Source organism: Hypomesus nipponensis, chromosome 14 (genome assembly GCF_054491055.1).
Source record: "Hypomesus nipponensis isolate SF chromosome 14, ASM5449105v1, whole genome shotgun sequence".
NCBI classification, from domain to species: Eukaryota; Metazoa; Chordata; class Actinopteri; order Osmeriformes; family Osmeridae; genus Hypomesus; species Hypomesus nipponensis.
The window spans coordinates 19,469,599-19,481,897 of NC_140374.1; the positions used below are offsets into that span (position 1 = coordinate 19,469,599).

The 12,299-nt window shown below is 40.9% G+C and overlaps 1 protein-coding gene across 2 annotated transcripts; it reads left to right on the top strand.

Annotated features, from left to right (window-relative positions):
- The first annotated feature begins 574 nt into the window (after positions 1-574).
- Positions 575-10,482, top strand: LOC146259054 (neuroplastin-like). 2 transcript variants are annotated; one of them, XM_084671443.1, is made up of 9 exons: positions 575-824; positions 3,775-4,122; positions 5,196-5,370; positions 5,475-5,569; positions 6,799-6,932; positions 7,135-7,408; positions 9,001-9,022; positions 9,223-9,299; positions 9,500-10,482. In XM_084671443.1, the coding sequence occupies exons 1-8, from the start codon at positions 737-739 to the stop codon at positions 9,281-9,283; spliced, it is 1,197 nt and encodes a 398-aa protein (XP_084527569.1). In that variant the 5' UTR covers positions 575-736; the 3' UTR covers positions 9,284-9,299; positions 9,500-10,482. The 2 variants fall into 2 exon arrangements, with proteins under 2 accessions (XP_084527569.1, XP_084527570.1); XM_084671444.1 differs by lacking the exon at positions 3,775-4,122.
- The last annotated feature ends 1,817 nt before the right edge of the window (positions 10,483-12,299 follow it).

Sequence of the window (12,299 nt, forward strand, 5' to 3'; positions counted from 1 at the left end):
GAGTGGCATGCTTTCATATCAGTTAACTGGATCAGTGCATAACAATGCAATGCACCCATACATAATCATACGGTAACCCTTCAGACTCAGCTCACCTTGCAAAAGCTGATCTTTGTTGAGCATTCAGTAACAATGATAAACTATTTCCGGTTATTCATGTTTCAACCCATATACTCATTGTGCATGACTGCTATGTTACCCTATTTGAGCTTACAGTGAAATAGGATTATAAATCCAATTGCAGTTTGCGCTACCGTTGAGGTCAGAGCTAAGCCAGGTGTCTGAATTTAACAGCTTGACCCACAAACCACCTGGCAATCTGTGACGGCCGTAGTGGCAGAAACAGGCTTTCATTCGCTTATAGACGACCTAAAACCGACTACTCTCGTCTCAATATCATCTTCATCTTGTTCTCAATCCATAGTAAGGCATGAATAAGGCCCTTGCCCACACGTAATATGTATACTTCTCCACATGCAGAGTCTCGCGGGATTTGCTAAATTAGAATAGGTTCCCATTCGATTATTGGGTCGAGATCTCGGTGCACTGGGTACACATTCAACCGCTCAGGTATCGTTGGTACCAGCAGCCTGGTCCATCGACGCATTTTTGCGTGGCCCAATTGGGATATTGTACGGGTCGCTTCATCAGCTCAGTAGCATCCTCCATCCAGTCCTGCTTCACTCAAGCAACCTCACCCTTTACCCACCGGCTTTTCGTCCCTTTATCTTTGTAGATGATACCTGGTAAACGAAAAACTGCAATAATGTACCTCTCGGTGGCAATAGTTGGACTAATGCTGCATTCGGTTGCTTCGCAGAACGGTAAGAATGTGCTCGCCTTATTAAAAAAAAACGGGGGAATTATGGCTGCTAAACGGCTTTGGAGACTGATGACTGATTTGCCTCTGTCTTAATCAGTTGATTGTGCATGTAACGTATTGCAATGTATATACTCAGAGGCTGTTTTTCTGCAGAGTAATGATTGTAGGCTATTGCCATTTTCTAAATGTTACCTTAGTAAATTGTTCCGTGTGATTAGAACGCCAGATTTGACATTTTCTCCTTGTAGGCTATCAATAATGAAATCATAGCTACGTGACATATTAAGATGACGCTGACTATCAACTAATTTACGCAATATATTTTTGTGTTACAATATTTGCTATGTTTTAATACACTATAAGGAAGGCATACGGTGGATGACCATTTATCGCAAAGGCTGTTTCCTTCAGCAAGGACAAGTTTAACGTTGAGAAGGTGAAGGGACGAGGGACGAATTCTAAATCAAGTAGCCTAGCAGGCTACAACCCACAGTTACATTTTGAATGCATAAAATCTTGTTTTCCTTTACCAACCCCGTTGAAAATAAGTTTTAGTGCTCCCTTTAATTTTCTTGTGTTTTAAATATGCATATATGTTTAATGACTCGGGAATTCAATCCCCCGAATACAAGAATAGGCCTACATAACCACACAGGTAGAAATGGATCAGACCACCGCGGTTCAGCAATAAAAAGCATTAGGCCAAACATGCAAGATGTGTCATGTGTAGGGCCCAATAATCTTACAGATATCTTCTGTGCTGTATATAGCACCAGTCCATTCTGCTGCATGTTTCTATTTTTAGACCAGATATGCAGCAAAAGGGAACAAGCTTTAATGTCCTCTCACAACATCTCTCTTCAAGGGTGGAATCATCATTGTGTGTGTGAACTGAGAGAACATACACATGTAGAACTGATGGCCTAAAAAAACAACAAAGCTATGAATATGAAGTCAATACAATCTCAGTCATTTAAAAAGTAATTTAAAAATCCATAGAATATTCAAAATAGAACAATCTAAGCAGACTTTATTACAAAATAAATCGTTAGTGTCAGTACGTTACCACAAATCCTTGCCCTTATACTGAAGCAAGTCATTGAGGGTAACAACAGGCCTGGAGAGCTCTTTCCACATGCAGATTTCATCTTCAGTTTTGTTTACAACATCCCAGATAAAGTTGTTTAAGGTATCAGAGGTCAAATGTCCCAGAGACTCCTCTCCTAACCAGTCCTCCATACTCACACATCTTGTAACCTGAGTGTCATGGTGTATGTTTATTTAAGGATTGGTGCTTTGAATCCAACAAGGTTTGGTAATCCAAATTGAATAGTCCAGCAGACTACATTGCTACAAGGTGTTGTGCGTAGGGTGTCGACAGGGGAGGAGGACCCATTTATATCTGCTAATAGATGTTCATATGTAGAGGTGTCAGATATAACCCTCTGCTAGGCTGCCACTCCCCAAGGCTGTGTGCTCCATTTGGCCTGAATAACATCTAAGTACCAGTATATATTTTCACTGCGGAGGTCTGCTAATCATTTGATCAGAGAGAGCATTGATTTCCCTCTGGATGAAAAGCATAGGAATTGTGAGGAACGAACATCGTATCATAAAAAGTGTTTTTCAAACTGTGGTGTTAAAAGGGTTCATTGTAATGTCCAGAATTGTCCTGAGGTGTGAAGAAAGTGTTAAATTCATCATTTCAACAGTCCCCTTAGGAAGAGGCGTAATCAAGTGTCTGCAGTCAGTGTGCTTACACATTGGAACACACTCATATGAAGAGGCTATTAACCATGACAACACAAAATGTGACGAATGAAACTCATTAAGATCCAAGAACATCAGAAAAGGAGCCAAGATGTGATCATATTAAGCGATGCAAACAAAAATGTGTGCTTGCTACATCTCGAGAAGTAGACACAGCGGATCTTAAATTGGTGAACCGATGAATTTTATGTAAAGCCTTCTAGGGGCAATATATCACATTCAAAGCACTTTCACACTTTTAAGTTGTTCACCGGCCTGTTATTCACCGGCCTGTTATTCACCGGCCTGTTATTCACTGGCCTGTTATTCACTGGCCTGTTATTCACTGGCCTGTTATTCACTGTGTTGGAAGGTAGGTGTTTCTGACACATCCACAGTATGTGGAGCTAACAGGCTAGCTAGAGCTGTTCTTGTGCTCATGCAGAATGAAGCACCTGCTTCCATGGCGATGGGGGAGGGACTATTACTGTTCGCCTACACTCTCTCCAGAGACTAACAATTGCCTCCTCCATAAATCTCTTCTCAAACTTAGAAACCGCTCAGGAGAACTACACAGCTCTGTCTACTACCCCTCCCCCCTCTCATGAGATTCATAATGAATTGTTTCCCTTTTCATCTCATGATTTTCTGAGAGAGGCAGGGTCTTCAAATCAGCACACTGTGAGTTGCATGTGACAGTGTGTGACTGTAAGCTTGTATGTCAGTTTTGCATTGAGTGAACAGGAGAGAAGGGGTCACTACATAGGATTGTGATCTGTCTGAGATTTTCTGCACTGGTTTGCTAATGACCGGGTCACTGGTCAGATTGAGTTAAGATGATAGTTACGGATGTCAACTCAAGTTAATTTAGTTTATTGTTATGACAAAGTCAAGTTATATATTATATTTCATAGAAGAAGAAAGGGTTGAAGACTAAATAATGCAGTATGCACACCATGCTATACACAGCTCTCTATTTTTATTTCTCTCCTGTCTAACCATCATTTTGATATTTTATAATTTGCTTCAATTTTCTATTGATTTATTTCTATTATGATTTCCAGTCTAATCCATCCTCTTTTTATTTTCCAACTGGTTCCCTTTTAATTTATCCTTTCATTTCTCTTACCTTTTCATCCTACACCTTTACCCTGTTTTTACCCCGTCATCCATCCGGCTGGATACAAACCCCATCTCTTCAGCTGGGTTTGTCAAGTCGCCCCTATCTGAAACTAAGCTGACGGGAGACACCTTTGAGCTGTACTGTGACGTGGTGGGGAACCCCACCCCAGAGATCCAGTGGTGGTATGCAGAGATCAACAGGGCTGACTCCTTCAGGCAGCTGTGGGATGGCGCCCGTAAGCGCCGGGTGTCCATTAATACGGCCTATGGCGCCAATGCGGTGAGCGTGCTTGGAGTCACGCGACTCTTGCTCGACGACGCCGGGACTTATGAATGCCGAGCCAGCAACGACCCCAGGAGAAACGACCTGCACCAAAATCCAGCCACTACCTGGATCCGTGCTCAGGCCACCATTACTGTGCTGCAGAGTGAGTGGGCAGTGTAGAAGGGCCCCACAAGGGCAGCTCCACTAGTACCCTGTGCTTCTCAACGTCCCCCTTCCAGTAGAGGACTTCAGCTTCCTAGAAGCCTTCCCGCACTGCAAACCTTTAACGCAGAGGCATCAAACGTCCTCTCCATCGTGATCGGGCCTCCATAGCGCTGTGTTTTGTCCTTCCCTCCGACTGGTGACTTTCACAGTCTTCAGCAGTCCCAACACTCCCTGCTTCTAATTTCCCTGTAGTCCAAGTAGTAGTTCAGTGCTTTATTCTGTTTCCACTGTCTTAAACAGTTCCGTAAATACTTTTCCCTTTACCTAATGTGTGTCCTAATGTTATTAATCCACTGTAGTTTTGTTATCTTTTTCCTGCTTCAATTGTTCCACATTTTGTATGTTGCAATAATTGACCTCAGATGTCTAAGATCTAGGAAGATACTATGTGACCAGCTGCAGTGTATACTGGATACTTAATAGTTTACATTGTGAGTTTAGATGGACCTCTCTAACAGAGTAAGCCATAGGGAGAGCAATCAGTAATAAACAAATCTCCCCTCTGTCACTCCTCGAAGAGGAGGGTGGGTCCACTTGCCCCCAGGCTTAAAAGTCAACATTTGATAGCTGCAAATGATGTGAGATGCAATATTATGGGTTTGTCAGACAGAGCCAACAGACATCTATATGCTTAATGTTTGTTTGCTGTAAAACAAATTCACAGGGCCGTCACGGTGGTATAAGGTATGTATGAATGTGCTTTGTAACTTTTTTTTTTCTGGGGGACTTATTCCGAAATGACTGAATACATCTCGATGTACAATTCCCACATCGCGTACGTCAATTTGGCGCCCTTCAGCAAAGCATTCGGGTCAAATATAACTAATAGATTACATTGTTACAAATGTTCCATTCTGCTCCTCTGTAACATTAGGCTCTCTTTGTGGTTTTCTAGTGAGCCCTCAGCTGCATGTATTTTGTTTGTTCAGATCCGTCAACACATCCTCCACCCACGCAGGTCGGAGGGAGCAGCATACATCTGTCACACACGTGTCCACGTCTGTGTTTCAGACCCATCAATCAGCGGATCCGACGCCGTCACACTACCCATGGACTCTCACAGCCCCCCCTTCAGCCTTCAGTGCAACCTGACCAGCTCCCAGTACCCCCACCAGCAGAGCTACTGGATGAAGAACGGAGAGGAGATTGCGGAGACCCGCAGCGACTTAAAAGACACTGAATACAGGTAGGATCCAGAGCCTCCTCCGGGCCCGGCGTCTCTGCTGGTGTTAAACACAGTGTTTAGAGGGTTGACATGGTGTTATTTGTGCTTGTGTATCTGCTCTGCAGGCTGAACAAACCGAGAGGAGATGACGCGGGGGAGTACATGTGTGTTTTCACCTTCGCCATGGGTCCCCCCGCCAATTTATCCATTGAGGTTCGAGGTAAGATTCGGAACGGTCATCTGCTTTACAGAAGAACTGAAGGAGCAAGACAAGCTTGAGATGTTACTATTGTCAAGTATACAACGTGACGGCATGTGAAAAAGCTTGATTGGCTTCTCAGGGGCATACAATGCCCTTGACACCTCCAATCTAATGATTGGACAGCTCAGTGGTAGCAGATGCTGTCTTGTCTGTTTGATAACTGAGATTAGGTCTCAATACTGAAAAAGCTCTGAGCTTTTTCCACCGGCTAAGGTGGAGCTGTTGATGCAAAAAGGACATTTTGGTTAAGGACTCTCGGATTTCATGGATGATCCTGATTCCTGACATACCGGTAAATGATTAAATTGTTGTTCACTAATAAATACTGTGTACATCTCCTGTGAAAGGTCATTCTTTTAGAATACCTTCACTTGTAGTCGATCTAGTAGGAAGTATTTCACCCACCTATTCAAATCTATTCTCTTACAAACTGGGACCGGAATTAGAAAAGGCATGCAAGGAGAATGATCATGACCTTATAATCTATTGCTGTTTGATCCTCTAAAATCTAGTCTGTTTTGAGGCTGGTTTTTACAACATGCACAATGAGTGAAATTCTCAAGGGACCCCCCACGTGACAATGACGAATGACTGCTTTTCTGATGACTATTTATCCCATTTGGAGTCACTGTGTATGTGTGTCCATTTGTTCAGCTGAGAGACTTCCCTATGGCGCTCTCTTCTAATCGTGCCTAAAAGACTTAACAGGAATTACCTTAATTTAGTGGATTAGAGAGAGCGTCTATGATTTCTCTGCTGCACAGCAGCTGTTGAAAGCCAGAGAGCATAGCTACATAGCAAATGTATAAAGGAGTGCTCTTGTGTTTATGAAAATGTGTATTCTGTTAAAAAGTACTGCCGTGGTTGTTGTATTATAAATACTAATCTTACTTATCAATTGAAGAAGTTTAATTTATCCATTTAATTCTGCCATTGTACAGCAATTCAATGACTCATCATCAGTTAACAAATGAATGAACCAAGGTTTAACCAACCAATTTAGTTAGAAGAACTAAAGCGTTTAGCTAGAAATGAAACAAACATGGTAATGGTAAGGTCTATTGTTTTAAGATGTACCGATGCTAATATGTTAAGAACATTTTATACAGAAGTCCTCAGTCAAGTACATACAGTACTTCCCGCCTGTACTGAAGGTCAATGATCATTGATCTTGTTCCTTGTCATAGCTGCCCCTGACATCATAGGCCACAAACGAAGCGAGAACAAAAACGAGGGCCAGCGAGCCGTCCTCCACTGCAAGGCTGTGGGTTACCCCTACCCCATCTGGTCCTGGCGCAAACTGGACAACGGTGTCTACATGGTAGGACCTATTCCCCCTGCGTAGCAATGGGCGTCATGTTAAATGTTCCTGTAGCTGGAATTAGAAATGCAGGGAATGGCTGACAAAAGGATTGAACACGGAATCTGATGTGATAACCCGCGGTAGTGGCGGCTAAATCTATGTTGTTTCTTCACATTGTAAACCACTCTTTCCTTTTCCCGCTCCCTCCCTCTGTCTGTAGGATATTGATAACTCCTCTGGACGTTTTTTCATCAACAACAAAGACAACTACACTGAACTGAGCATTGTCAACCTAGATATTGGGAAGGACCCGGGAGACTACCAGTGCAACGCCACAAACATGATCGGCACCTCCTCCATGATCTCTGTCCTCCGAGTTCGCAGCTACCTGGCACCCCTCTGGCCTCTGCTGGGGGTTTTGGCAGAGGTCCTCCTTCTGGTGATCATCATTGTGGTGTACGAGAAACGCAAGAAGCCTGACGATATGCAAGACGGTGAGTCTCTACAATGGCGGTCATGTTTCAATTGCTGTTAGAGCTGCAGATGTTTTCCTGGAAACTGGGTTTCCAGAAGATGTCTGTACCACTGGTGTCTTTTGATTGTAATCAAACCACAGTGAGGGTGTGAAGTCGGAGAGACAGTTCATTGGTAGCTGCTTGGGTTAGTTCTCCAACAGGAGACATGAGATCAGTCACCTGACACTGCCCTTGCACCTTCACTCAATAATTCAGCCCCGACCACGTTCTCAACATACGGTCATTGTTGCAGCTGGATACACCTTACCAGGACAGTTTTACTGATTTGATATTCATTAGAAAGAAGACACTGCACGTAGCAAAGGTTTTTAATTATTCACGTCTGTCAGGGACCTTGTCATGGCAAAGTTGTCTTCATGGGACTTCACTAAGTACACAACTGTGACAACATTCAGGTTTTCACTTTTTTTTTTTTTTTCTAAATGTGTTTGACCAGGAAATATGAATTTTTCAGTTACCTTTATTTTCTGAGACAGGTGTATATTTAGTCACTATTCTAGTCTAGTACATTTTGTTTAGGTCAATTACTAAACTTATAATTTTCAGTTTTTGTATTTTTTGTAATTTCTTTCCTCAAAACCTTTAGCATAACGCCGTACAGTGCCGTGAAGTGGTTGCACACTAGTGCTCCTCTGACCTCAAATATTTCTGTTTGGTATGGTTGTGTTTACATATTAAGATAGCTACTATAATATCTTCCCCTCCCTTTCCCAAATTGCATAACCTAAACCATGTTTGTGGTAAGTGAGAGACTTTGCATGCCTCTTGAGTTTCAATAAGCATTCAATCTCATCTCCTTCCCGGCAACACTATTTCCCACGTGTACAGGATCTGTACCTGAGTACAAGAGCATACAGCATATGTGCTGTATCTCTTGGATGACATGAAATAAACGATTGAAGTCTAATTTCTTAATCAGTTTCTCGTTCAACATGCTAAATCCCCATTTTGGCTGGCTAATGTTTCTGTTTTGTCATTGTTACTCAAGAAATGGATTGTTGTTATCCTGTTTAAAGGACATGCTGCAGGGCATCTTAACTTTTGAACATATATACAGGTTCCCTACATCTCTGAAATCTGAGTAAATCTATCTCTTTGTGTGGTGCTTGTCTGTGCATGATAATTGAGAAAAAACTAAACTGGCCTTTTGCCTGACGTTGTCAGACAGTGTCCTCTTGGAGTTCTGTTGGTGTTGTGCTTGTTTGGCATTATTTCCTGTTTGTGAGTGACCTCATGCCAGTTTTGAGCTGGTTTTTCCTCCAGCACATGAGGAACTGCACATGAGGGAACTGCTCAACATCCTCACCTCCTTTCCTGCTCCATTCCATCAGCATGACTGCGCTTCATGTCTGATCCTACTCATTCCCATATTACACAGCAATAACGAAGACAACATGCGCCTTGTTACAGTGTTACTACTGTAACATGTTGCGCTCTACAATGCTCCTTAAAAAAAAAAAAAAAAAAAAAAAAAATGTCATCCGGTTGCACACCATCTCTCCAGTGATTCATTTGTACTGAATTCTCAACACTTTCCCTTCCTGCCTCAGATGATGAACCAGCTGGACCAATGTGAGTACAACTTTGTTCTAGATGTATTGCAATGACAAATATGCTTGTTTCCAGTTTCTCAACTACAGAATTACTTGCCTCTATGGTATATATTGTTAACGCTGAAAGTTTGAGTGTGTCTTGCGTTCTACGGTTGTGTGTTGTATCACCCTCATGGGGTGAAATCAGCCTAATTGTGTCAATTACATATCCTATTTCAGGAAAACTAATTCCACCAACAACCACAAAGACAAAAACCTGCGCCAGAGGAATACAAACTGAACAAATTGTCAACTAAGTGAGTATTTCATCTCCATCCTCTCTCATTGGTGTCAAGAGATGGAAAGGAACTGCCGATCACACTGTTTATCCAGTGAACACGGTTTTGTTAAGCATCATGTCAAGTCTTGAGTTCTATCATATCACTAGAATGACTGTCAACATTGAAATTACTTTGAAATCTGTTTCGACTGACTTTTCTCTGCTCTTCATTTACAGATAGAAACATATTCTCGATGTATTGACCATATGAAGGTAAACAAGGCGTGGATTCATAGCAATTGTTCATAAACATGTATCTGCCATTAAGTATGGATGAAGAGGAGCCAACTGGCTTTAAAGTATGGGGCATGCCTTATGATTTTATTGTGTAAGGTTAACGGACCCAAAGCGGCCCATTCCTTATAGAGTTGTTACCATTATAACCACTGTTGCTGCATGTCGTTGTGTATGATTTTGTCCCAATGATCAGATTATTATATTTTGACTGATTCCAGAGGAGCATGCAAGATATTAACCTTCTGTTTTTTACAGAAATGGCTTTATGGTTTGTTCATTTGAGAGTGGCTTTACGTAGATCAGCATTTGTGTTCTAGGAGCATCGTTAACTTTGCAATGTAAAAGAAAATGACACCTGATATGATATGACAATTTTGTACAGTTTCTCATTCCGCTGTATACTATTTTATAAGTTGGTACTTGTTTAACATTTTAAGGGCTTTGCAATGTCCCACTGAATTTGACAGAGGTTTAATTTAATTAAAGCACTTGTATGTATTTATGTATCAAGATCACCTAATATAACTAAACATGTAGTAATATGAAAGCTATTCATACTGTGTGATACATTTAAAAGTTGGAAATAATGGAGAATATGTACAAACTTCATTCAGTAAATGTACTCTGATCCTTTAAACATATTGATTTAGATTTTAAGTATGCGTATTGTATAGCATGGCTATTCTATCCTATGCAATTATTATCCATATTGACATGTATTGAAAACTTATAATAGCTTTTGAGTTCTCTCTGTAATAAAGCTTTAAAATAGTTGTCACTGTTAGAGCTTCAACATAGCTATGACACAACTGCATGGATTCTCTATAGCTAAAGTGTGAGAAAGTGCAAGAGGGCCTATGTCAGGCTTGAAACTTGTCAAGCAATCCCCAAATCCTTATTCATTTTTAAGAATAAAAATCTAAAAAAAATGCATTGCTTTTTGAAAGTTGGTTGTGTTTTATAGACTGCAATGTCAGTGTATCTACACTATAATGCAAGAAATCTTTGGGCAGTGTGCACTAGTTTTCAATAATGGCAGGTAAGACATCAGCTGAAACGAACTGCTCTTGGTTTTTTTATTGTTGCAAATGAAAACAGCACCACCCTATGGACATTCGAAAGACTTACAGTTGACCTCCCAACATGCAGACAGCTCCAGTATGAAGTTCTCTTGAAGAATGCTAAAGTTAAATATACAAATGTTTAGCCCCATGAAGAACAAATACACTCATTATAGACAAAAGTTTCACAAGGTCAATTTCTTCCTTTAGATATTGAATTGGGTCTTCGCACATGAGCATATCTAGACGTTGCCTTTTCGACTACACTCGAAAACAGTGTTTTGGAATCAGCGACGGTCTTGATAGTAACAAATTGAGAATTTTAACTGTCCATTTAAAACTGTTTTGACTGTTACCATCCGGTTATTTCCTGTCAGCATTAAGGTCAAGGCTGTGTCTGATCAGTGTCAGTGTCCCCCCCCCCCCCCCCCCCCCCATCTCTCCGTCAGCAGAAGTAATTTGATGAAACTGGAGAAGAGTGGAAACTAATCACAGTAAAATATGTCTTTCTTTTTACGTATTTACCACTAGGAAACGAGTCAACAGGATAGGGGTCATTTCATAAATAATTATGAAGAGATGAGCGCGGGCGCAGCAGTTGAATCCACATAGCCATTGGACTTTGTTAAATTGGTACGCAAGGCATCTGAAACTGCACAAACACACCTAAAGATGGCACCATTGAATCAGAAAATAAGATGTACAATTAACTGTCAGGATACATGATATATTTCACGTTTCAGTGGTAGGCATTTAAATGATTTTATCAAATGTTTTCACGGAGGTTTAGGATAGCAGAGAAATATAAACAAAAACACATAGATTATACAAAAATACACGTACACTTTTCTATTAAAAAAAGTTGTGATCACATACAGACATCCAGCTATGTAGGCTACCAGGAATGTAATGGTCTCTGTTCTGGGTGTGAGTCTATTGGAGATATTCTTCAAAACCATTCCACGAAAGAGAAAAATAAATCGTTATCGGATTAATTAGACCCCTTTAACAATGAGTGTGCAAAATTACCATCTGTGTGCAGCTAGATGCTGGGCGCTTAACAGTTTTCAGTAATCATCAGGCCATGGCTTATAAATGAACACATATTTTTGGTGTCTGTCCTTTTCAGGTATTTGGGGTTGAGATTGAATCCAGACAATTTAGCAGGTTAATGTGTTACCAAAGAAATATTGACAGATGGAAAAAATTTTTTACATTCTTTACATTTTAACCAAATAATGCAATTTAATTGGGTACCCATGCATGCCTACGTAGCATGTGAGTTAGAGAGCTATTCAATGTTCAACGAATTCAAAGAATTCAGTGTTTCCAGATTGTAAGGTAATTTGAGTAGGAACTAAACAACACCAATTAATCACTTGTCTTTAAAACCAGTTTCAAATTAACTTGGATGCAGACGTAGCCTACAACAATTAGCTGCACTAGCCTACAGATACCACTTTTGATTCAGCACCGAAAACCACAGGCATCTTAAATTCAAAACAGGTGTTTAAAAAACGAGCCATGAAGTCAAAATAAGTGACTAACACAACGGCAAAGAAAACGTACTTCAATCATCCTTTAAAACTATCCAGACTGGAAAGGGCTGGGCGCATGTGCTGTATTTGCTCCTATGGCAACCCATTAGCTCCAATAATATTCACGTTATTAGAGAGCAC

Coding starts and splice junctions, on each gene's coding strand:
- LOC146259054 (XM_084671443.1), top strand. CDS start 737: ATGATACCTGGTAAACGAAAAACTGCAATAATGTACCTCTCGGTGGCA. Junction 825..3,774: donor TTCGGTTGCTTCGCAGAACG/GTAAGAATGTGC, acceptor CCATCTCTTCAG/CTGGGTTTGTCAAGTCGCCC. Junction 5,371..5,474: donor TTAAAAGACACTGAATACAG/GTAGGATCCAGA, acceptor TCTGCTCTGCAG/GCTGAACAAACCGAGAGGAG.